The 25,820-nt window shown below is 51.8% G+C and overlaps 1 protein-coding gene across 2 annotated transcripts in view; it reads left to right on the forward strand.

Annotated features, from left to right (window-relative positions):
* Nucleotides 1-19,242, forward strand: part of LOC144501002 (C-C chemokine receptor type 7-like) — a 34,841-nt gene extending 15,599 nt beyond the window's left edge. For both annotated transcript variants that reach the window (XM_078224509.1, XM_078224508.1), the window contains exon 2: nt 18,109-19,242. In XM_078224509.1, the coding sequence (XP_078080635.1) occupies nt 18,109-19,170 (1,062 nt within the window). In that variant the 3' untranslated portion in view covers nt 19,171-19,242. The remainder of the gene's footprint in view (nt 1-18,108) is intronic.
* Nucleotides 19,243-25,820: the final 6,578 nt, after the last annotated feature.

Genomic DNA, 25,820 nt, shown 5'->3' on the forward strand with positions numbered 1-25,820 from the left:
TCGGGGTCAGTCTGAGTCAGTGCAGCCATTAGGGGGTCAGTGTGGGTCCGTGCAGCCTATAGGGGTCAGTGCAGGCTCTCGGGGTCAGTACAGGCTCTCGGGGTCAGCGTGGTTCAGTGCAGCCTCTCGGGGTCAGTGTGGGTCAGTACATACTCTCGAGTTCACTATGGGTCAGTGCAGTCTCTAGGGGTCAGTGTGGGTCAGTGCAACCTCTCGGGGTCAGTGCAACCTCTCGGGGTCAGTGCAGGCTCTCGGGGTCAGTGCAGTCTCTCGGGGTCAGTGCAGTCTCTCAGGGTCAGTGCAGTCTCTCAGGGTCAGTGCAGTCTCTCAGGGTCAGTGCATGCTCTCGAGGTCAGTGCAGTCTCTCAGGTTCGGTGCAGGTTCTCGGGGTCAGTGCAGCCTCTCAGGGTCAGTGTGGGTCAGTGCAGGCTCTCGGGGTCAGTGCAGGCTCTCGGGGTCAGTGCAGGCTCTCGGGGTCAGTGCAGGCTCTTGGGGTCAGTGCAGGCTCTCGGGGTCAGTGCAGGCTCTCGGGGTCAGTGCAGGCTCTTGGGGTCAGTGCAGGCTCTCGGGGTCAGTGCAGGCTCTTGGGGTCAGTGTAGCCTCTCAGGGTCAGTGTGGGTTAGTACAGACTCTCGGGGACATTGTGGGTCAGTGCAGGCTCTCAGGACCAGTGTGGGTAGGTGCAGGCTCTGGGGGTCAGTGCAGCCTCTTGGGGTCAGTGCAGCTTTTCATTGTCAGTGCAGCCTGTAGTGGTCAGTGTGGGTCAGTGCAGGCTCTCGGGATCAGTGCAGGCTCTAGGGGTCAGTGTGGGTCAGTGCAGGCTCTCACGGTCAGTGTGGGTCAGTGCAGGCTCTCGGGATCAGTGCAGGCTCTAGGGGTCAGTGTGGGTCAGTGCAGGCTCTAGGGGTCAGTGTGGGTCAGTGCAGGCTCTCACGGTCAGTGTGGGTCAGTGCAGGATCTCGGGGTCAGTGTGGGTCAGTGCAGCCTCTCGGGGTCAGTGCAGGCTCTCAGGGTCAGTTCAGCCTCTCGGGGTCAATGTGGGTCAGTGCAGGCTGTAGCGGTCAGTGCAACCACTTGGGGTCATTGCAGGCTCTGCGGGTCAGTGTGGGTCAGTGCAGGCTCTCGGGGTCAGTGCAGGCTCTCGGGGTCAGTGTGGGTCAGTGCAGGCTCTCGGCTTCAGTGTGGGTCAGTGTAGGCTCTCGGGGTCAGTGCAGCCTCTCGGGGTCAGTGTGGGTCAGTGCAGGCTCTCGGGGTCAGTGTGGGTCAGTGCAGGCTCTCGGGGTCAGTGCAGGCTCTCGGGGTCAGTGTGGGTCAGTGCAGCCTCTCGGGGTCAGTGTGGGTCAGTGCAGCCTCTCGGCTTCAGTGTGGGTCAGTGTAGGCTCCCGGGGTCAGTGCAGGCTCTCGGGGTCATTGTGGGTCAGTGCAGACTCTCGTGGTCAGTGTGGGTCAGTACAGGATCTCAGTGTCAGTGTCGGATAGTGCAGGCTCTCGGGGTCAGTGTGGGTCAGTGTAGCCTCTCGGGGTCAGTGTGGGTCAGTGTAGCCTCTCGGGGTCAGTGTGGGTCAGTACAGACACTCGGGGTCAGTTCAGCCTCTCGGGGTCAGTGTGGGGGGTCAGTGCAGCCTTAAGGGGGTCAATGTGGGTCAGTGCAGCCTCTCATTGTCAATGCAGCCTGTAGTGGTCAGTGTGGGTCAGTGCAGCCTGTAGTGGTCAGTGTGGGTCAGTGCAGCCTCTCGGGGTCAGTGTGGGTCAGTGCAACCTCTCGGGGTCAGTGTGGGTCAGTGCAGGCTCTCGGGGTCAGTGTGGGTCAGTGCAGCCTCTCGGGGTCAGTGTGGGTCAGTGCAGGCTCTCGGGGTCAGTGCAGGCTCTCGGGGTCAGTGTGGGTCAGTGCAGGCTCTCGGGGTCAGTGTGGGTCAGTTCAGGCTCTGGGGGTCAGTGCAGCCTCTCGGGGTCAGTGTGGGTCAGTGCAGCCTCTCGGGGTCAGTGTGGGTCAGTGCAGGCTCTCGGGGTCAGTGTGGGTCAGTGCAGGCTCTCGGGGTCAGTGCACGCTCTCGGGGTCAGTGCAGGCTCTCGGGGTCAGTGTGGGTCAGTGCAGGCTCTTGGGGTCAGTGTGGGTCAGTGCAGGCTCTCGGGGTCAGTGTGGGTCAGTGCAGCCTCTAGGGGTCAGTGCAGCCCCGGGAGGGTCAGTGCTGGCTCTAGGGGTCAGTGTGGGTCAGTACAGACTCTCGGGGTCAGTGTGGGTCAGTGCAGCCTCTAGGGGTCAGTGCAGCCCCGGGAGGGTCAGTGCTGGCTCTAGGGGTCAGTGTGGGTCAGTACAGACTCTCGGGGTCAGTGTGGGTCAGTGCAGCCTCTAGGGGTCAGTGTGGGTCAGTGCAGGCTCTCGGGGTCAGTGTGGGTCAGTGCAGCCTCTAGGGGTCAGTGTAGGTCAGTGCAGGCTCTTGGGGTCAGTGTGGGTCAGTGCAGGCTCTCGGGGTCAGTGTGAGTCAGTGCAGGCTCTCGGGGTCAGTGTGAGTCAGTGCAGGCTCTCGGGGTCAGTGTGGGTCAGTGCAGGCTCTCGGGGTAAGTGAGGGTCAGTGCAGCCTCTAGGGGTCAGTGCAGCCCCGGGAGGGTCAGTGCTGGCTCTAGGGGTCAGTGTGGGTCAGTACAGACTCTCAGGGTCAGTGTGGGTCAGTGCAGCCTCTAGGGGTCAGTGTGGGTCAGTGCAGGCTCTCGGGGTCAGTGTGGGTCAGTGCAGGCTCTAGAGTTCAGTGTAGGTCAGTGCAGGCTCTTGGGGTCAGTGTAGGTCAGTGCAGGCTCTTGGGGTCAGTGTGGGTCAGTGCAGGCTCTCGGGTCAGTGTGAGTCAGTGCAGCCTCTCGGGTCAGTGTGGGTCAGTGCAGGCTCTCGGGGTAAGTGTGGGTCAGTGCAGCCTCTAGGGGTCAGTGCAGCCCCGGGAGGGTCAGTGCTGGCTCTAGGGGTCAGTGTGGGTCAGTACAGACTCTCGGGGTCAGTGTGGGTCAGTGCAGCCTCTAGGGGTCAGTGCAGCCCCGGGAGGGTCAGTGCTGGTTCTAGGGGTCAGTGTGGGTCAGTACAGACAGTCGGGGTCAGTGTGGGTCAGTGCAGCCTCTAGGGGTCAGTGCAGCCCCGAGAGGGTCAGTGCTGGCTCTAGGGGTCAGTGTGGGTCAGTGCAGCCCCGGGAAGGTCAGTGCAGCCTCTCGGGGTCAGTGCAGCCTCACGGGGTCAGTCTGAGTCAGTGCAGCCTTTAGGGGGTCAGTGTGGGTCCGTGCAGCCTCTAGGGGTCAGTGTGGGTCAGTGCAGCCTCTCGGGGTCAGTCTGAGTCAGTGCAGCCGTTAGGGGGTCAGTGTGGGTCCGTGCAGCCTATAGGGGTCAGTGCAGGCTCTCGGGGTCAGTACAGGCTCTCGGGGTCAGCGTGGTTCAGTGCAGCCTCTCGGGGTCAGTGTGGGTCAGTACATACTCTCGAGTTCACTATGGGTCAGTGCAGTCTCTAGGGGTCAGTGCAACCTCTCGGGGTCAGTGCAACCTCTCGGGGTCAGTGCAGGCTCTCGGGGTCAGTGCAGTCTCTCGGGGTCAGTGCAGTCTCTCAGGGTCAGTGCAGTCTCTCAGGGTCAGTGCAGTCTCTCAGGGTCAGTGCATGCTCTCGAGGTCAGTGCAGTCTCTCAGGTTCGGTGCAGGTTCTCGGGGTCAGTGCAGCCTCTCAGGGTCAGTGTGGGTCAGTGCAGGCTCTCGGGGTCAGTGCAGGCTCTCGGGGTCAGTGCAGGCTCTCGGGGTCAGTGCAGGCTCTTGGGGTCAGTGCAGGCTCTCGGGGTCAGTGCAGGCTCTCGGGGTCAGTGCAGGCTCTTGGGGTCAGTGCAGGCTCTTGGGGTCAGTGCAGGCTCTCGGGGTCAGTGCAGGCTCTTGGGGTCAGTGTAGCCTCTCAGGGTCAGTGTGGGTTAGTACAGACTCTCGGGGACATTGTGGGTCAGTGCAGGCTCTCAGGACCAGTGTGGGTAGGTGCAGGCTCTGGGGGTCAGTGCAGCCTCTTGGGGTCAGTGCAGCTTTTCATTGTCAGTGCAGCCTGTAGTGGTCAGTGTGGGTCAGTGCAGGCTCTCGGGATCAGTGCAGGCTCTAGGGGTCAGTGTGGGTCAGTGCAGGCTCTCACGGTCAGTGTGGGTCAGTGCAGGCTCTCGGGATCAGTGCAGGCTCTAGGGGTCAGTGTGGGTCAGTGCAGGCTCTAGGGGTCAGTGTGGGTCAGTGCAGGCTCTCACGGTCAGTGTGGGTCAGTGCAGGATCTCGGGGTCAGTGTGGGTCAGTGCAGCCTCTCGGGGTCAGTGTGGGTCAGTGCAGGCTCTCAGGGTCAGTTCAGCCTCTCGGGGTCAATGTGGGTCAGTGCAGGCTGTAGCGGTCAGTGCAACCACTTGGGGTCATTGCAGGCTCTGCGGGTCAGTGTGGGTCAGTGCAGGCTCTCGGGGTCAGTGCAGGCTCTCGGGGTCAGTGTGGGTCAGTGCAGGCTCTCGGCTTCAGTGTGGGTCAGTGTAGGCTCTCGGGGTCAGTGCAGCCTCTCGGGGTCAGTGTGGGTCAGTGCAGGCTCTCGGGGTCAGTGTGGGTCAGTGCAGGCTCTCGGGGTCAGTGCAGGCTCTCGGGGTCAGTGTGGGTCAGTGCAGCCTCTCGGGGTCAGTGTGGGTCAGTGCAGCCTCTCGGCTTCAGTGTGGGTCAGTGTAGGCTCCCGGGGTCAGTGCAGGCTCTCGGGGTCATTGTGGGTCAGTGCAGACTCTCGTGGTCAGTGTGGGTCAGTACAGGATCTCAGTGTCAGTGTCGGATAGTGCAGGCTCTCGGGGTCAGTGTGGGTCAGTGTAGCCTCTCGGGGTCAGTGTGGGTCAGTGTAGCCTCTCGGGGTCAGTGTGGGTCAGTACAGACACTCGGGGTCAGTTCAGCCTCTCGGGGTCAGTGTGGGGGGTCAGTGCAGCCTTAAGGGGGTCAATGTGGGTCAGTGCAGCCTCTCATTATCAATGCAGCCTGCAGTGGTCAGTGTGGGTCAGTGCAGCCTGTAGTGGTCAGTGTGGGTCAGTGCAGCCTCTCGGGGTCAGTGTGGGTCAGTGCAACCTCTCGGGGTCAGTGTGGGTCAGTGCAGGCTCTCGGGGTCAGTGTGGGTCAGTGCAGCCTCTCGGGGTCAGTGTGGGTCAGTGCAGGCTCTCGGGGTCAGTGCAGGCTCTCGGGGTCAGTGTGGGTCAGTGCAGGCTCTCGGGGTCAGTGTGGGTCAGTTCAGGCTCTGGGGGTCAGTGCAGCCTCTCGGGGTCAGTGTGGGTCAGTGCAGCCTCTCGGGGTCAGTGTGGGTCAGTGCAGGCTCTCGGGGTCAGTGTGGGTCAGTGCAGGCTCTCGGGGTCAGTGCACGCTCTCGGGGTCAGTGCAGGCTCTCGGGGTCAGTGTGGGTCAGTGTAGCCTCGAGGGGTCAGTGCAGCCTTTAGGGGGTCAGTGTGGGTCAGTGCAGCCTCTAGGGGTCAGTGCAGCCTCTCAGTGTCAGTGTGGGTCAGTGCAGGCTCTCGGGGTCAGTTCAGCCCCTTGGGGTCAGTGTGGGTCAGTTCAGCCCCTTGGGGTCCGTGTGGGTCAGTGCAGCCTCTCGGCGTCAGTGTGGATCAGTGCAGGCTCTCGTGGTCAGTATGGGTCAGTGCAGGCTCTCGGGGTCAGTGTGGGTCAGTGCAGACTCTCGCTGTCAGTGCAGGCTCTTGGGACCAGTGTGGGTCATTGCAGGCTCCCGGGGTCAGTGTGGGTCAGTGCAGCCACTAGGGGTCAGTGTGGGTCAGTGCAGCCTTTAGGGGGTCACTGTGGGTCCGTGCAGACTCTAGGGGTCAGTGTGGGTCAGTGCAGCCTTTAGGGGGTCACTGTGGGTCCGTGCAGACTCTAGGGGTCAGTGTGGGTCAGTGCAGGCTCTCGGGGTCAGTGTGGGTCAGTGCAGTCTCTCGGGCTCAGTGTGGGTCCGTGCAGACTCTAGGGGTCAGTGTGGGTCAGTGCAGCCTCTCGGGGTCAGTGCAGCCTTTAGGGGGTCACTGTGGGTCCGTGCAGACTCTAGGGGCCAGTGTGGGTCAGTGCAGTTTCTTGGGGTCAGTGTGGGTCAGTGCAGTCTCTCGGGTCAGTGTGGGTCAGTGCAGCCTCTCGGGGTCAGTGTGGGTCAGTGTAGGCTCTCGGCGTCAGTGTGGGTCAGTGCAGGCTCTCGGGGTCAGTGCAGGCTCTTGGGGTCAGTGTGGGTCAATGTAGCCTTAGGGGTCAGTGTGGGTCAGTGCAGGCTCTCGGGGTCAGTGTGGGTCAGTGCAGGCTCTCGGGGTCCGTGCAGTCTCTAGGGGTCAGTGTGGGTCAGTGCAGCCTTTAGGGGGTCAGTGCAGCCTCTCGGGGTCAGTGTGGGTCAGTGCAGGCTCTCGGGGTCAGTGTGGGTCAGTGCAGGCTCTCGGGGTCAGTGTGGGTCAGTGCAGGCTCTCGGGGTCAGTGTGGGTCAGTGCAGGTTCTGGGGGTCAGTGCACGCTCTCGGGATCAGTGCAGGCTCTCGGGGTCAGTGTGGGTCAGTGCAGGCTCTCGGGGTCAGTGTGGGTCAGTGCAGTCTCTAGGGGTCAGTGTGGGTCAGTGCAGCCTTCAGGGGGTCACTGTGGGTCCGTGCAGACTCTAGGGGTCAGTGTGGGTCAGTGCAGTTTCTTGGGGTCAGTGTGGGTCAGTGCAGTCTCTCGGGTCAGTGTGGGTCAGTGCAGCCTCTCGGGGTCAGTGTGGGTCAGTGTAGGCTCTCGGCGTCAGTGTGGGTCAGTGCAGGCTCTCGGGGTCAGTGCAGGCTCTTGGGGTCAGTGTGGGTCAATGTAGCCTTAGGGGTCAGTGTGGGTCAGTGCAGGCTCTCGGGGTCAGTGTGGGTCAGTGCAGGCTCTCGGGGTCCGTGCAGTCTCTAGGGGTCAGTGTGGGTCAGTGCAGCCTTTAGGGGGTCAGTGCAGCCTCTCGGGGTCAGTGTGGGTCAGTGCAGGCTCTCGGGGTCAGTGTGGGTCAGTGCAGGCTCTCGGGGTCAGTGTGGGTCAGTGCAGGCTCTCGGGGTCAGTGTGGGTCAGTGCAGGTTCTGGGGGTCAGTGCACGCTCTCGGGATCAGTGCAGGCTCTCGGGGTCAGTGTGGGTCAGTGCAGGCTCTCGGGGTCAGTGTGGGTCAGTGCAGTCTCTAGGGGTCTGTGTGGGTCAGTGCAGCCTCTCGGGATCAGTGTGGGTCAGTACAGACTCTCGGGCTCAGTGGGTCAGTGCAGTCTATAGGGGTCAGTGTGGGTCCGTGCAGCTTTTGTGGGTCAGTGTGGGTCAGTGCAGCCTCTCGGGGTCAGTGTGGGTCAGTACAGACTCTCGGGCTCAGTGGGTCAGTGCAGTCTATAGGGGTCAGTGTGGGTGTGCAGCCTTTAGGGGGTCAGTGTGGATCAGTGTAACCTCTAGGAGTCAGTGTGGGCCAGTACCGTCCCTCGGGGTCATTGTGGGTCAGTGCAGGCTCTCGGGGTCAGTGTGGGTCAGTGCAGACCCTCGGGGTCAGTGTGGGTCAGTGCAGACCCTCGGGGTCATTGCAGGCTCCCGGGGTCAGTGTGGGTCAGTTCTGGCTCTCGGGGTCAGTGTGGGTCAGTGCAGACCCTCGGGGTCATTGCAGGCTCCCGGGGTCAGTGTGGGTCAGTTCTGGCTCTCGGGGTCAGTGTGGGTCAGTTCTGGCTCTCGGGGTCAGTGTGGGTCAGTGCAGCCTCTCGGGTCAGTGTGGGTCAGTGCAGCCTTTAGGGGGTCAGTGTGGATCAGTGTAACCTCTAGGAGTCAGTGTGGGCCAGTACCGTCCCTCAGGGTCATTGTGGGTCAGTGCAGGCTCTCGGGGTCAGTGTGGGTCAGTGCAGCCTCTCGGGGTCAGTGTGGGTCAGTGCATCCTCTTGGGGACAGTGTGGGTCAGTGCAGGCTCTTGGGGTCAGTGTGGGTCATTGAAGGCTCTCGGGGTCAGTGCAGTCTCTCGGGGTCAGTGCGGGTCAGTGCAGTCTCTCGGGGTCAGTGCGGGTCAGTGCAGGCTCTCGGGGTCAGTGCGGGTCAGTGCAGGCTCTCGGGGTCAGTGCAGCTTCTCGGGGTCAGTGCAGCTTCTCGGGGTCAGTGCGGGCCAGTGCAGGCTCTTGGGGTCAGTGCAGTTTGTCAGGGTCAGTGCAGTCTCTCGGGGTCAGTGTGGGTCAGTGCAGCTTCTCGGGGTCAGTGTGGGTCAGTGCAGTCTCTCGGGGTCAGTGTGGGTCAGTGCAGCTTCTCGGGGTCAGTGTGGGTCAGTGCAGGCTCTTAGGGTCTGTGCAGTTTCTCAGTGTCAGTGCAGTCTCTCGGGGTCAGTGTGGGTCAGTGCAGGCTCTCGGGGTCAGTGTGGGTGAGTGCAGCCTCTTCATAAGAACATAAGAACTAGGAGCAGGAGTAGGCCATCTGATCCCTCGAGCCTGCTCCGCCATTCAATAAGATCATGGCTGATCTTTTTGTGGACTTAGTTTCACTTACCCGCCCGCTCACCATAACCCTTAATTCCTTTACTGTTCAAAACTCTATCTATCCTTGTCTTAAAAACATTCAATGAGGTAGCCTCAACTGCTTCTCAACTGGGCAGGGAATTCCACAGATTCACAACCCTTTGTGTGAAGAAGTTCCTTCTCAATTCAGTTCTAAATCTGCTTCCCCTTATTTTGAGGCTCTGCCCCCTAGTTCTAGTTTCACCCACCAGTGGAAACAACTTCCCTGCTTCTATCTTATCTATTCCCTTCATAATCTTATATGTTTCTATAAGATCTCCCCTCATTCTTTTGAATTCCAATGAGTATAGCCTCAGTCTACTCAGTCTCTCCTCATAAGCCAACCCTCTCAACTCTGGAATCAACCTAGTGAATCTCCTCTGCATCCCCTCCAGTGCCAGTATATCCTTTCTCAAATAAGGAGATCAAAACTGTACACAGTGCTCCAGGTGTGGCCTCACCAGCACCTTATACAGCTGCAACATAATCTCGCTGTTTTTAAAGTCCATCCCTCTAGCAATGAAGGACAAAATTCCATTTGCCTTCTTAATTACCTGCTGCACCTGCAAACCAACTCCTTGAGGTTCCTGCACAAGGACACCCAGGTCCCTCAGCACAGCAGCATGCTGCAATTTTTTACAATTAAAAAATAGTCAATTTTGCTGTTATTCCTACCAAAATGGATGACCTCACATTTACAAACATTGTACTCCATCTGCCAGACCCTCGCCCACTCACTCAGATTATCTATATCCCTTTGCAGACTTTCAGCGTCCTCTGCACACTTTGCTCTTCCGTCCATCTTAGTGTCATCTGCGAATTTTGACACACTACACTTGATCCCCAACTTCAAATCATCTATGTAAATCGTAAACAATTGCGGTCCCAACACTGATCCCTGAGGCACACCACTAGTCACTGATCGCCAACCAGAAAAACACCCATTTACCCCCACTCTTTGCTTCCTGTTAGTTAACCAAACCCCTACCCATGCTAATACATTACCCGTAACACTGTGCACCTTTATCTTATGTAGCAGTCTTTGGTGTGGTACCTTGTCAAATGCCTTCTGGAAATCCAGATACACCACATCCACAGGTTCCCCATTATCCACTGCACATGCAATGTTCTCAAAGAATTCCACCAAATTAGTCAAACATGACCTGCCCATGAACCCATGCCGCATCTTACCAATGGGACAATTTACATCTAGATGTCTCGCTATTTCTTCCTTGATGACAGATTCAAGCATTTTCCCTACTACAGAAGTTAAGCTAACCGGCCTATAGTTACCCGCCTTTTGTCTACCTCCTTTTTTAAACAGTGGTGTCACATTTGCTGTTTTCCAATCTGCGGGAACCACCCCAGAGTCCAGCGAATTTTGATAAATTACCACTAGTGCATTTGCTATTTCCCGCAATCTCTTTTAGTACCCTGGGATGCATTCCATCAGGACCAGGAGACCTGTCTACCTTTAGCCCCATTAACTTGCCCAACACTACCTCTTTCGTGATAATGATGGTTTCTAGGTTCTCACCTGCCATCGTCTTCCTGTCATCAATTTTTGGCATGTTATTTGTGTCTTCCACTGTGAAGACCGACACAAAATACCTGTTCAATGCCTCAGCCATTTTCCCATTTCCAGTTATTACATCCCCCTTCTCATCCTCTAAACGACCAATGTTTATTTTAGCCACTCTTTTTCGTTTTATATATTTGTAGAAAGTTTTGCTATCTGTTTTTATATTCTGAGTTAGTTTACTCTCATAATCCATCTTACCTTTCTTTATAGTTTTGTTCGTGGCTTTCTGTTGATCTTTAAAGATTTCCCAATCCTCTAGGTTCCCACTAATCTTTGCCACTTTGTATGCATTTTCTTTCAATTTGATACCCACCTTTGCTTCCATGGCTGATTAACTCGTTTTCTACAGTCCTTCCTTATCTCTGGTATATACTTTTGCTGAGCACTGTGAAAGATCGCTTTGAAAGTCCTCCACTGTTCCTCAATTGTCCCATCATAAAGTTTTTGCTCCCAGTCTACCTGAGCCAACTCCTCCCTCATCCCTTTATAGTCTCCTTTGTTTAAGCACAAGACACTGGTATTGGATTTTACTTTCTCATGCTCCATCTGTATTTTAAATTCAACCAGACTGTGATCGCTTCTTCCAAGAGGATCCCTAACTGCAAGATCATTAATTATTCCCCTCTCATTACACAGGACCAGATATAGGATAGCTTGCTCCCTTGTCGGTTCCATTACACAGTGTGCTAGGGCGTGGATGGGGCAGAGTTTGTAAGGAGCATCCAGGAGGGCTTCTTGAAACAGTATGTAGATAGTCCAACTAGGGAAGGGGCCATACTGGACCTGGTATTGGGGAATGGGCCCAGCCAGGTGGTTGATGTTTCAGTAGGGGAGCAGTTCGGGAACAGTGACCACAACAGTAAGCTTTAAGGTACTGATGGATAAAGATAAGTGTAATCTTCAAGTTTAGGTGTTAAATTGGGGGGAGACTAATTACAACAATATTAGGCAGGAACTGAAGAATGTAGATTGGGGGCAGATGTTTGAGGGCAAATCAACATCTGGTATGTGGGAGGCTTTCAAGCGTAAGTTGATAGGGATTCAGGACCGGCACATTCCTGTAAGGATGAAGGATAAGTATGGCAAGTTTTGGGAACCTTGGATAACGAGAGATATTGTGAGCCTAGTCTAAGAGAAAAAGGAAGCATTTGTCAAAGCTAGGAGGTTGGGAACACACGAAGCAAGTGTGGAATACAAGGAAAGTAGAAAGAAACTTAAGCAAAGAATAAGGAGGCTAAAAGGGGTCACGAAAAATCATTGGCCAGCAGGATTAAGGAAAATCCCAAGGCTTTTTATACATATATAAAGAGCAAGAGGGTAGCCAGGGAGAGGGTTGGCCCACTCAAGGACAGGGGAGGGAATCTATGCATGGAGCCAGAGGAAATGGGCGAGGTATTAAATGAGTACTTTGCGTCAGTATTCACCAAAGGGAAGGACTTGGTGAATGATGAGTCTGGGAAAGGATATGTAGATAGTTTGAGTCATGTTGAGATCAAAAAGGAGGAGGTATTGAGGTTCTTGAGAAACATCAAGGTAGACAAGTCTCCAGAGCCTGATGGATATACCCCAGAATACTGAGAGAGCAAGGGAGGAAGTTGCTGGGGCCTTGAGAGAAATCTTTGTAGCCCCACTGGCTACAGGGGAGGTGATGTGGAGATGCCGGCGTTGTACTGGGGTAAACACAGTAAGAAGTTTCACAATACCAGGTTAAAGTCCAAAAGGTTTATTTGGTAGCAAAAGCCACAAGCTTTCGGAGCCTTAAGCTCCTTCTTCAGGTGAGTGGGAATTCTGTTCACAAACAGGGCATATAAAGACACAAACTCAAATGTATATGGCCTTTGACAAGGTGCCTCATGGCAGACTGGTGCAGAAGGTGAAGTCGCATGGGATCAGAGGTGAGCTGGCAAGATGGATACAAAACTGGCTTGGTCAGAGAAGACAGAGGGTAGCAGTGGAAGGGTGCGTTTCTGAATGGAGGGCTGTGACAAGTGGTGTTCCTCAGGGATCAGTGCTGGGACCTTGGCAGTTTGTAATATATATAAATGATTTGGAGGAAAATGTAACTGGATTGATTCATAAGTTTGCGGACAACACAAAAGTTGGTGGATTTGCAGATAGCGATGAGGACCATCAGAGGATACAGCACGATATAGATCAGTTGGAGACTTGGGCGGGGAGAAGGCAGATGGAGTTTAATCTGCACAAATGTAAGGTAATGCATCTTGGAAGGTCTAATATATATAGGAAATATACAGTAAATGGCAGAACCCTAAGGAGTATTGATAGGCAAAGGGATCTGGGCGTACAGGTACACAGGTCACTGCAAGTGGCAATGCAGGTGGAGAAGGTAGTCAAGAAGACATACGGCATGCTTGCCTTCATCGGCCGGGGTATTGAGTTTAAAAATTGGCAAGTCATGTTGACGCTTTATAGAACCTTAGTGAGGCTGCACTTGGAATATAGTGTTCAATTCTGGTCGCCACTACCAGAAGGATGTGGAGGCTTTGGAGAGGGTACAGAAAAGAGTTACCAGGATGTTGCCTGGTATGGAGGGCATTAGCTATGAGGAGAGGTTGGAGAAACTTGGTTTGTTCTCACTGGAGCGACGGAGGTTGAGGGGAGACCTGATAGAAGTCTATAAGATTATGAGAGGCATGGACAGAGTGGATAGTTAGAAGCTATTTCCCAGGGTGGAAGAGTCAATTACTCGGGGGCATAGGTTTAAGGTGCGAGGGGCAAGGTTTACAAGAGATGTACGAAGCAGATTTTTTTCATAGAGAGTGGTGGGTGCCTGGAACACGTTGCTGGGGGAGGTAGTGGAAGCAGATACGGTGGTGACTTTTAAGGGGCGTCTTGACAAGTACATGAATGAGATGAGAATAGAGGGATATGGTCCCCGGAAGCGTAGGGGGTTTTAGTTCAGTCAGGCAGCATGGTCGGTGCAGGCTTGGAGGGCTGAAGGGCCTGTTCCTGTGCTGTAATTTTCTTTGTTCTTTGAAGCTATCGCGGATACATTCTATGAACTAATCAAGAAGAAAAGAAAAGCTTACAAAAGGTTCAGGGAGCTAGGTAATGTTAGAGATCTTGAAGAGTATACGGCTAACAGGAAGGATCTTAAGGAGGAAATTAGGAGAGCCAGAAGGGGTCATGAGAAGGCCTTGGCATGGAGGATTAAGTAAAATCCCAAGGCATTCTACAAGTATGTGAAGAGCAAGAGGATAAAGGGAATAGAGGGAATAGATAGAGGGAAAGTTGGCTGATTGGATAGGTAACTGGCTGTCTGATCGAAGACAGAGGGTGGTGGTGGATGAAAATTTTCGGATTGGAGGCAGGTTGCTAGCGGTGTGCCGCAGGGATCAGTGCTTGGTCCTCTGCTCTTTGTGATTTTTATTAATGACTTAGAGGAGGGGGCTGAAGGGTGGATCAGTAAATTTGCTGATGACACCAAGATTGGTGGAGTAGTGGATGAGGTGGAGGGCTGTTGTAGGCTGCAAAGAGACATAGATAGGATGCAAAGCTGGGCTGAAAAATGGCAAATGGAGTTTAACCCTGATAAATGTGAGGTGATTCATTTTGGTAGGACTAATTTAAATGTGGATTACAGGGTCAAAGATAGGGTTCTGAAGACTGTGGAGGAACAGAGAGATCTTGGGGTTCAGATCCACAGATCTCTAAAGGTTGCCACTCAAGTGGATAGAGCTGTGAAGAAGGCCTATAGTGTGTTAGCTTTTATTAACAGGGGGTTGGAGTTTAAGAGCCGTGGGGTTATGCTGCAACTGTACAGGACCTTGGTGAGACCACATTTGGAGTATTGTGTGCAGTTCTGGTCACCTCACTATAGGAAGGATGTGGAAGCGCTGGAAAGAGTGCAGAGGAGATTTACCAGGATGCTGCCTGGTTTGGAGGGTAGGTCTTATGAGGAAAGGTTGCGGGAGCTAGGGCTGTTCTCTCTGGAGCGGAGGAGGCTGAGGGGAGACTTAATAGAGGTTTATAAAATGATGAAGGGGATAGATAGAGTGAACGTTCAAAGACTATTTCCTCGGGTGGATGGAGCTATTACAAGGGGGCATAACTATAGGGTTCGTGGTGGGAGATACAGGAAGGATATCAGAGGTAGGTTCTTTACGCAGAGAGTGGTTGGGGTGTGGAATGGACTGCCTGCAGTGATAGTGGAGTCAGACACTTTAGGAACATTTAAGCGGTTATTGGATAGGCACATGGAGCACACCAGGATGATAGGGAGTGGGATAGCTTGATCTTGGTTTCAGATAAAGCTCGGCACAACATCGTGGGCCGAAGGGCCTGTTCTGTGCTGTACTGTTCTATGTTCTATGTTCTATAAGACGTGAAAGAATAGGACCTATCAAGTGTGACGGTGGGAAAGTTTGTATGGAACCGGAAGAAATAGCAGAGGTACTTAATGAATACTTTACTTCAGTATTCACTATGGAAAAGGATCTTGGTGGTTGTAGTGCAGACTTACAGCGGACTGAAAAGACTAAGCATGTAGATATTAAGAAAGAGGATGTGTTGGAGCTTTTGAAAAGCATCAAGTTAGATAAGTCGCCGGGACCGGATGGGATGAACCCCAGGCTGCTGTGGGAGGCGAGGGAGGAGATTGCTGAGCCTGTGGCGATGATCTTTGCATCATCAATGGAGACGGGAGGGGTTCTGGAGGATTGGAGGATTGCGGATGTTGTTCCCTTATTCAAGAAAGGGAGTAGAGATAACCCTGGAAATTATAAACCAGTGAGTCTAACCTCAGTGGTTGGTAAGTTGATGGAGAAGATCCTGAGGCAGGATTTATGAACATTTGGAGAGGTATAATATGATTAAGAATAGTCAGCATGGCTTTGTCAAAGGCAGATCATGCCTTACGAGCCTGATTGAATTTTATGAGGATGTGACTAAACACATTGGTGAGGAAGAGCAGTAGATGTAGTATATATGGACTTCAGCAAGGCATTTGGTAAGGTGCCCCATGCAAGGCTTATTGAGAAAGTGAGGGGGCATGGGATCCAAGAGGACATTGCTTTGTGGATCCAGAACTGGCTTGCCCACAGAAGGCAAAGAGTGGTTATAGATGGGTCATATTCTGCATGGAGGTCGGTCACCGGTGGAGTGCCCCAGGGATCTGTTCTGGGACCCTTACTCTTTGTGATTTTTATAAATGACCTGGATGAGGAAGTGGAGGGATGGGTTGGTAAGTTTGCTGATGACACAAAGGTTGGAGGTGTTGTGGATAGTGTGGAGGGATGTCAGAAGTTGCAGCGAGACATTGATAGGATGCAAGACTGGGCGGAGAAGTGGCAGATGGAGTTCAACCCAGATAAGTGTGAGGTGGTTCATTTTGGCAGGTCAAATAAGATGGTGGAATATAATATTAATGGTAGGACTCTTGGCAGAGTGGAAGATCAGAAGGATCTTTGGGTCCGAATTCATAGGACGCTCAAAGCAGCTGTGCAGGTTGAGGCTGTGGTTAAGAAGGTGTGTGGTGTACTGGCCTTCATCAATCAAGGAATTGAGTTTAGGAGTTGTGAGATAATGTTGCAACTATATAAGACCCTGGTCAGACCACACTTGGAGTACTGTGCTCAGTTCTGGTCGTCTCATTACAGGTTGAGTGAGCTCGGCCTTTTCTCCTTGGAGAGACGAAGGATGAGGGGTGACCTGATAGAGGTGTATAAGATGTTGATAGGTATTGATTGAGTGGATAGTCAGAGGCTTTTTCCAGGGCTGAAATGGTTGCCACAAGAGGACAGAGGTTTAAGGTGCTGGGGAGTAGGTACAGAGGAGATGTCAGGGATAAGTTTTTCACTCAGAGGGTGGTGGGTGCGTGGAATAGGCTGCCGGCAACGGTGGTGGAGGCGGATTCAATCGGGTCTTTTAAGAGACTTTTAGATAAGTACATGGAACTTAGTAAGATAGAGGGTTATAGGTAAGCCCAGTAATCGCTAAGGTAGGGACATGTTCGGCACAACTTTGTGGGCTGAAGGGCCTGTATTGTGCTGTAGTTTTTCTATGTTTCTAACTCCTCCTCAAGGCTGCCTTGACCGACCTGCTTTGACCAATTGATATGTAGATTAAAATCCTTCATAATTGCTGTACCATTTTTACATGCATCAGTTATTTCTTTGTTTATTTCTCGCCCCACCATTATGTCATTATGGTGGGGCCTACCGACTGCGCCTATCAGTGACTTTTTCTCTCAGTATTTCTTATTTCCACCCAAATGGACTCAACCTTTTTCTCCATAGAACCTATATCATCTATCGGGGTCAGTGTGGGTCAGTGCAGCCTCTAGGGGTCAGTGTGGGTCAGTGCAGGCTCTCGGGGTCAGTGTGGGTTAGTGCAGCCTCTTGGGGCCAGTGTGGGTCAGTGCAGGCTCTCGGGGTCAGTGTGGATCAGTGCAGGCCCTCGGGGTCAGTGCAGTTTCTCAGGGTCAGTGCAGCCTCTCGGGGTCAGTGCGGGTCAGTGCAGTCTCTCGGGGTCAGTGCAGTTTCTCAGGGTCAGTGCAGCCTCTCAGGGTCAGTGTGGGTGAGTGTAGCCTCTCGGGGTCAGTGCGGGTCAGTGCAGTCTCTCAGGCTCAGTGCAGCCTCTCAGGGTCAGTGTGGGTGAGTATAGGCTCTCGGGGTCAGTGCAGGCTCTTGGGGTCAGTGCAGTCTCTCGGGGTCAGTGCAGTCTCTCGGGGTCAGTGCAGTTTCTTGGGGTCAGTGTGGGTCAGTGCAGCCTCTCGGGGTCAGTGTGGGTCAGTGCAGGCTCTCGGGGTCAGTGTGGGTCAGTGCAGCCTCTCGGGGTCAGTGCGGGTCAGTGCAGTCTCTCAGGGTCAGTGCAGTTTCTTGGGGTCAGTGTGGGTCAGTGCAGGCTCTCGGGGTCAGTGTGGGTCAGTGCAGCCTCTCAGGGTCAGTGTGGGTCAGTGCAGGCTCTCGGGGTCAGTGTGGGTCAGTGCAACCTCTCGGGGTCAGTGTGGGTCAGTGCAGGCTCTCGGGGTCAGTGCAGTCTCTTGGGGTCAGTGCAGTCTCTTGGGGTCAATGCAGTCTCTCGGGGTCAGTGCAGTCTCTTGGGGTCAATGCAGGCTCTCGGGGTCAGTGCAGTCTCTTGGGGTCAGTGCAGTCTCTCGGGGTCAATGCAGTCTCTCGGGGTCAGTGCAGTCTCTTGGGGTCAATGCAGGCTCTCGGGCTCAGTGCAGTCTCTCGGGGTCAGTGCAGTCTCTCGGGCTCAGTGCAGTCTCTTGAGGTCAGTGCAGTCTCTTGGGGTCAATGCAGGCTCTCGGGGTCAGTGCAGTCTCTTGGGGTCAGTGCAGTCTCTCGGGGTCAGTGCAGTCTCTCGGGGTCAGTGCAGTCTCTTGGGGTCAGTGCAATCTCTCGGGGTCAATGCAGGCTCTCGGGGTCAGTGCAGTCTCTTGGGGTCAATGCAGGCTCTCGGGGTCAGTGCAGTCTCTTGGGGTCAGTGCAGTCTCTTGGGGTCAATGCAGGCTCTCGGGGTCAGTGCAGTCTCTTGGGGTCAGTGCAATCTCTCGGGGTCAGTGCAGTCTCTTGGGGTCAATGCAGGCTCTCGGGGTCAGTGCAGGCTCTCGGGGTCAGTGCAGGCTCTCGGGGTCAGTGCAGTCTCTTGGGGTCAGTGCAATCTCTCGGGGTCAGTGCAGTCTCTTGGGGTCAATGCAGGCTCTCGGGCTCAGTGCAGTCTCTCAGGGTCAGTGCAGTCTCTCGGGCTCAGTGCAGTCTCTTGAGGTCAGTGCAGTCTCTTGGGGTCAATGCAGGCTCTCGGGGTCAGTGCAGTCTCTTGGGGTCAATGCAGGCTCTCGGGGTCAGTGCAGTCTCTCGGGGTCAATGCAGACTCTCGGGGTCAGTGCAGTCTCTTGGGGTCAGTGCAGTCTCTCGGGGTCAATGCAGACTCTCGGGGTCAGTGCAGTCTCTCGGGGTCAGTGCAGTCTCTCGGGGTCAATGCAGTCTCTCAGGGTCAGTGGTAGTTTGTGAGTTTTCCAGCTCTGGTTGTTTTCTCACTGGATAATGTTAATCGTTTCATTGTGTGTACTTTTTCAGATGTCTGCGACAACGACCAATTCTGCAACAAGCACGTTACCAGTCGATTACTCTTTCGATTACTCAGAATATCCTTCTCTCTGTGATAAGAATGAGGTGCAGAAGATCATCAGCATCCTGCAGCCTGTCATTTACTCACTGGTGTTTGTTGTGGGCCTCCTGGGGAATTGTCTGGTGCTCGGAACCTATATTCATCACAAGCGTTTGAAGGCAATGACAGACATGTACCTGCTGAACTTGGCCATTGCAGATATTCTCTTCCTCAGCACCCTTCCCTTCCTGGCTGTCAGTTCACAAACTGACTGGATCTTTGGAAAATTCATGTGTGTAATTATACAGATTTTATACATGATGAACGTGTATAGTGGCTTTCTCTTCCTCATGTGCATCAGTGTTGACCGGTATTTTGTGATTGTCCGAGCCACTCTTGCTCACAGACTACGGTCCAAGCACCTACAGTACAGCCGCTTCATCAGCATCAGCGTCTGGCTGCTTTCCCTGTTTCTAAGCCTTCAGCAGTTGATTTACGCACAAGTGGAAATAAGTCCTGAGGATATGTGCTCAGTCAATTACCATGAGAATATCAACACTTGGATAAGAGTTGTCAGTCCAATCTTGGAGATGGGACTGGGATTCTTCCTGCCGTTGTTTGTCATGATTTTCTGTTATTCTGTTATCATTAAGACTTTGCTTCAGGCTCGAAACTTTGAAAAGCACAAAGCCATCAAGGTGATTCTGGCGGTGGTGCTGGTTTTTATCATTTTCCAGGCACCATACAACATACTAAACATTATCAGCATCATGGAAAAAATGAGGGGGAATGGTTTGCTTTGTGCTGAGAGCAACCGCAGGGACATTGCACTGCAGGTGACCAGGTGCCTGGCCTGTACCCGCTGCTGTCTTAACCCTATCCTGTATGTGTTTGTAGGGGTAAAATTCAGGAACAACCTGATGAAGCTCCTGAGGCACCTGGGCTGCATCAACAAGAGCCCGGGCACCGCCTCAATCACCAGGCCAATGTTAGGCCTGAACCCAGACACCAGCAGTTCCTTTGCTCTGTAACATTGTTCTCTGCTCAAGTTGAGTACTTTCAATGGGACTTGAATTTGCAGCACAAATATATTTTCTATCCAGTGTAGGTTATTGAGATGAGGGATGAGGGGCAGAGGTTAGAGGATGTTGGGGGATAGGATTGGGGTTTGGTTGGGAGGGGTGGCAGCAGGATCTGGGACAAGGATTGGGGATTGGAGGCAGGGACATGGTCATTCTGGAGGGAGGGCGAGGGGGGGGGGGTGATGAAGCTCAAACGCCCCCAGCTTGGCTGCAGAACCAACTCCCAAAGGGGTTCCTCGGAAAATGTGCTGAAATCTCATGAATCTGTTCAGCCAGAGTTAACAACTTGAGTGGAAATTACATCGAACTTCACAAAGAGAAAGAGAGAGACTTCAGGGAGAGGGAGAGAGAGACCTGGGAATAGGTGACATGGAGACAGGGAGAGATAGAAAAAGACACTGGGCATAAAGAGAGAGAGAGAGAGACTATGTGGCGAGGAAGAGGTCCAGGAAGGAAGGAGAGAGAGCTACCTAAGGGAAGCGAGCTAGACCGGGGAGAGAGGGCTAGTGTTCTCTCTCAGGATGGGAGTCACACACTTTCTCAGTGCCCCTGTTGGTGAAGCAGCCCAGACTGTCAGTCCTCGTTGAAAGACTGCTGTCTGTAACCAGGCCCACAAAGCCCAGGTTGCTCAACGTTGCTCACCCCTAGCCTCTGATAGCATAAAATGGAACCTTCAACCTTCTGAACTGCAGTTAGTGAAAAGAAACCTCATTACAACATGAATTCAGGGAAAGGCGTTAACAGAACAGGTACTGAGATATTCATTGAGATATTCACAAGCAAAAGGACTCAGTTATTGTCAATGCTCATTTCATAGGATCTATTCAGTCCATCGAGTTTGCACCAACTCTCCAACAGAGCATCTTACCGAGGCCCACCCCGACCCTATTCCCATAATCCCATGCATTCACCCAAATAATTCCCCTAACCTATACATTCTGAGGCACTAAGAGACAATTTAGCATAACCAGTCAATCTAACCTGTACATCTTTGGACTGTGAGAGGAAACCAGAGCACCTGGAGGAAACCCACACAGACACAGAACATAGAACAGTACAGCACAGAACAGGTCCTTCGACCCACGATGTTGTGCCGAGCTTTATCTGAAACCAAGATCAAGCTATCCCACTCCCTATCATCCTGATGTGCTCCATGTGCCTATCCAATAACCGCTTAAATGTTCCTAAAGTGTCTGACTCCACTATCACTGCAGGCAGTCCATTCCACACCCCAACCACTCTCTGCGTAAAGAACCTACCTCTGACATCCTTCCTATATCTCCCACCACGAACCCTATAGTTATGCCCCTTGTAAGAGCTCCATCCACCCGAGGAAATAGTCTTTGAACGTTCACTCTATCTATCCCCTTCATCATTTTATAAACCTCTATTAAGTCTCCCCTCAGCCCCCTCCGCTCCAGAGAGAACAGCCCGAGCTCCCGCAACCTTTCCTCATAAGACCTACCCTCCAAACCAGGCAGCATGCTGGTAAATCTCCTCTGCACTCTTTCCAGCGCTTCCACATCCTTCTTATAGTGAGGTGACCGGAACTGCACACAATATTCCAAATGTGGTCTCACCAAGGTCCTGTACAGTTGCAGCATAACCCCACGGCTCTTAAACTCCAACCCCCTGTTAATAAAAGCTAACACACTATAGGCCTTCTTCACAGCTCTATCCACTTGAGTGGCAACCTTCAGAGATCTGTGGATATGGACCCCAAGATCTCTCTGTTCCTCCAGTCTTCAGAACCCTACCTTTGACCCTGTAATCCACATTTAAATTAGTCCTACCAAAATGAATCACCTCACATTTATCAGGGTTAAACTCCATTTGCCATTTGCCACAGGGAGAAGATGCAAACTCCACACAGACAGTGACCTACGGCTGGAATTGAACCTGGGTCCATGGTGCTTTGTGAGACAGTAGTGTGCCACCACGCCGCCCATTTGTCTTGTTTGATAAAATTAACTTTTTGCTTTGGATTGTGTGTTGGTGTTTGTCTTTTTATTGAAATGAGGCTGAGACGCATGGGTCTGGAGTGAAGGGAAATATTTGCAAAGCGGCTGCATGAAGAGGGAAGTATTGTGGGAGTGTCGGTGAGTGGGAAGACAGAGGCTGTTTCAGTTCCTTGATGAACATTGTCTGAGATGTCAGGCAGGTGGGCGCCATTATCATTGCTGCATTTCTATCTGCACCACTCTCCTCCTTTCTTCTTCCAGAAGACAGTTGACAGGGTTTCACACAAGAGACTGGTTTGAAAATGAGAAACACATAAAATCAAAGACAATCAGCTGTCAAAGGGTGGTCATCAGTTAGGAAAAAATAGGAGATGTAGTTTTGTATTCCAATGGGCAGGATGTGGTAAGTGAATTAGTATCAGGATCTTCACTTTCACCATATTTAGCAATGATTTGGATGAAGGAATAGAGAGATAAGTCGCAGATCAGCCATGATCTCAGGAATAGTGAAACCTGCTTGGGGTGGGGTGAAATGGCCCATTCTGGCTCATATGTTCCTATGAACACACAGCCATACTCACAAACATAAGTTTCACAGGGAATTCCTAGCATAGGTTGGAGCAGAAAGTTGCAAAGAAACATTGATAAGTGTGAAAAACTATGGGCTAGGAACATAGAAACTAGAAACAGGAGTAGACATTCAGCCCTTCGAGCCTGCTCCACCATTCATGTTGATCATGGCTGATCATCAGATTCAATATCCTGATCCCCCCTTCCCCCCATATCCCTTGATGCCTTTAGCCGCAAGAGCTATATCTAATTCCTTCTTGAAATCCTGTTTTGGCCTCAACTACTTTCTGTGGTAGTGAATTCCACACATTCACCACCCTCTGGGTGAAGAAATTTCTCCTCACCTCAATCCTAAAAGGCAGATGGAGTTCAATGTCCAGAAATGTGAGGTCATCCACTTTGGCAATAAGATAGCTCTGATTATTTTCTAAACTTGTGTGACTTTAGGAAGTGCGCAGGAGCAGCAAATTTTAGGGTTTCAAGTCTTGATTGATAAGGGGATCAGGGGTTATGGGGAAAAGGCAGGAGAATGGGGATGAGAAAAATATCAGCCATGATTGAATGGCAGAGCAGACCCGATGGGCCGAGTGGCCTAATTCTGCTCCTATGTCTTATGTCTTATAGAAATCATTGAAAGATAAGAACAAAAATTATGAAGAAGCTGTGGGTCTTTATCTCAAAGAGACTGGAATACAAAGCGGTGGAAGTACTCTTACAATTACATAATGTTAATGATGTAAATGCTAACGTTACAGTTTTTAATAGTCAAAATAAAAATCTTGAAGAGAAAGAATGTGGAGAAGTGGGACAAGATTAAACAGGTTCCATGTTGGACTGGTAGATGCTGTATTTCATATTCTATTTCTTTACCATTCACAACAGCTGCTGAGGCAGGTTGATATGTCCTCAAGGTTAACACATATTCACAGTATGGAGGTTGCATTCCATCATGAGTCTCACAATGAAGTTCCTGCACTTGTACAGTGAGCACTGGAAGTAACAGAGACTCTGTCACTCTCAACACAACTCAAATTGCTACCAACATTTCTGCCTCTGTGGGTTCCGCAATAGCCTTTACCTTCAACTTGGAACTAACTCACAGTATGCAAATAAACCTATAACCTATCTCGAATATTGACTAAACTTATCAGATGATGTAAATGACAGTGACTCACTCTGAGTAGATGTTTAGAGTCTTCAGTGTGAAGTGGGCTGATGTTCACTGAGACATATCAAATGTTCAAATTGAGGAATTTCCCAGGAAGTTTCCTGCTGCCTGCAAAAGGAAAATTTTTTTTTGAACTGGTACCAAGTGAATGGATTTGTATTTTAGAATTGCTGTTCGGATCAATTTTATGGTTTCTTTTGGGAAATGGGTGTTGTTGGTTATCCAGTATTTATTGCCCATCCCTAATTGCCCTTCAGAAGGTGATGGTGTGCTGCCTTCTTGAACCACTGCAGTCCTTGTGGTGTAGGTACACCCACAGTGCTGTTAGGGAGGGGGTTCCAGGATTTTGACCCAGCAACAATGAAGAATGGCTGATCTATTTCCAGGTCAGGATGGTGGGTGACTTGTAGGGGAACCTGGTGGTAGTGATGTTTCATGTGTCTGCTGCATCAACGGTGGAGGGAGTGGATGATTCAGAATCACAGAATACTACAGTGCAGAAGAGGCCCTTCGGCCCATCGAGTCTGTACCAACGCATGAAATGCCCTGACCTGCCCACCTAATCCCACTTGCCAGCACTTGGCCCATAGCCCTGAATGTTATGATGTGCCAAGTGCTCATCCAGGTACTTTTTAAAGGATGTGAGGCACCCCGCTTCCACCACCCTCCCAGGCAATGCATTCCAGACCGTCACCCACTCTGGGTAAAAACGTTTTTCCTCAAATCCCTCCTAAACCTCCCACCCTTCACTTTTAACTTGTGTCACCTTGTAACTGACCCTTCAACTAAGAGGAACAGCTGCTCTCTATCCACCCTGTCCATGCCCCTCATAATCTTGAACACCTCAACAGTCTTTTCTGCTCCAACGAAAAGAACCCAAGTCTATCCAACCTCTCTTCATAACTTAAATGTTCCATCCCAGGCAGCATCCTGGTGAATCTCCTCTGCACCCCCTCCAATGTGTTCACATCCTTCCTATAATGTGGCGACCAGAACTGCACACAGTGCTCCAGCTGTGGCCTCACCAAAGTTCTATACAACTCCATCATGACTTCTCTGCTTTTATAATCTATACCCCGATTGATAAAGGCATGTGCCATATGCCTTTTTCACCACCCTATTAACCTGCCTTTCTGCCTTCAGAGATCTATGGACAAACATGCCAAGGTCCCTTTGTTCTTTGGAACTTCCCAGTGTCACACCTTTCATAGTATACTTCCTTGTCAAATTACTCCTTCCAAAGTGCATCACCTCACACTTTTCAGGGTTAAATTCCATCTGCCACTCATCTGCCCATTTGACCATCTCATCTATATCTTCCTGTAACCCAAAACACTCAACCTCACTGTTAACCACTGTGGAAGGAGTGGCAATCAAGCGGGCTGTTTTGACCTGAATGCTGTCAAGCTTCTGGAATGTTGTTGGGAGCTGCACCCATCCAGGCAAAAAACAAAGAACAAAGAAAATTACAGCACAGGAACAGGCCCTTCGGCCCTCCAAGCCTGCACCGACCAACTAAAACCCCCTACCCTTCCGGGGACCATATCCCTCTATTCCCATCCTATTCATGTACTTGTCAAGGCGCCCCTTAAAAGTCACTACCATAGAACATAGAACAGTACAGCACAGAACAGGCCCTTCGGCCCACGATGTTGTGCCGAGCTTTGTCTGAAACCAAGATCAAGCTATTTCCTCCCTATCATCCCGAAGTACTCCATGTGCCTATCCAATAGCTTCTTAAATGTTCCTAAAGTGTCTGACTCCACTATCCCTGCAGGCAGTCCATTCCACACCCCAACCACTCTCTGAGTAAAAAACCTACCTCGGACATTCTTCCTATATCTCCCACCATGAACCCTATAGTTATGCCCCCTAGTTACCGCTCCATTCACCCGAGGAAATAGTCTTTGAACGTTCACTCTATCTATCCCCCTCATCATCTTATAAACCTCTATCAAGTCTCCTCTCAACCTCCTCCGCTCCAAAGAGAAAAGCCCAAGTTCCCTCAACCTTTCCTCATAAGACCTACCCTCCAAACCAGGCAGCATCCAGGTAAATCTCCTTTGCACTCTTTCCAGTGTCTCCACATCCTTCTTGTAGTGAGATGACCAGAACTGCACACAATATTCCAAATGTCGTCTCACCAAGGTCCTGTACAGTTGCAGCATAACCCCACGGCTCTTAAACTCAAACCCCCTGTTAATGAACGCCAACACACTATAGGCCTTCTTCACGGCTCTATCCACTTGAGTGGATAGAGATCTATGGATATGAACCCCAAGATCTCTCTGTTCCTCCACATTCTTCAGAACCCGACCTTTTACCCTGTAATCCACATTTAAATTTGTCCTACCAAAATGAATCACCTCGCATTTGTCAGGGTTAAACTCCATTTGCCATTTTTCAGCCCAGCTCTGCATCCTATCTATGTCTCTTTGCAGCCTACAACAACCCTCCACCTCATCCACTACTCCACCAATCTTGGTGGTCATCAGTAAATTTACTGATCCACCCTTCAGCCCCCTCCTCCAAGTCATTAATAAAATTAACAAATAGCAGAGGACCAAGCACTGATCCCTGTGGCACTCCGCTGGTAACCGGTTTCCAGTCCGAAAATTTTCCATCCACCACCACCCTCTGTCTTCTGTTAGATAGCCAGTTACCTATCCAATCGGCCAAACTTCCCTCTATCCCACACATCCTTACTTTCTTCATAAGCCGACCGTGGGGGACTTTACCAAACGCCTTACTAAAATCCATGTATATGACATCAACTGCACTACCTTCATCTACACACTTAGTTACCTCCTCAAAAAATTCTATCAAATTTGTGAGGCAAGACTTGCCCATCACAAATCCTTGCTGACTAACCCGGATTAAGCTGCATCTTTCTAAATGGT

The sequence above is a fragment of the Mustelus asterias genome, chromosome 11 (genome assembly GCF_964213995.1).
Source record: "Mustelus asterias chromosome 11, sMusAst1.hap1.1, whole genome shotgun sequence".
Classification (NCBI taxonomy): Eukaryota; Metazoa; Chordata; class Chondrichthyes; order Carcharhiniformes; family Triakidae; genus Mustelus; species Mustelus asterias.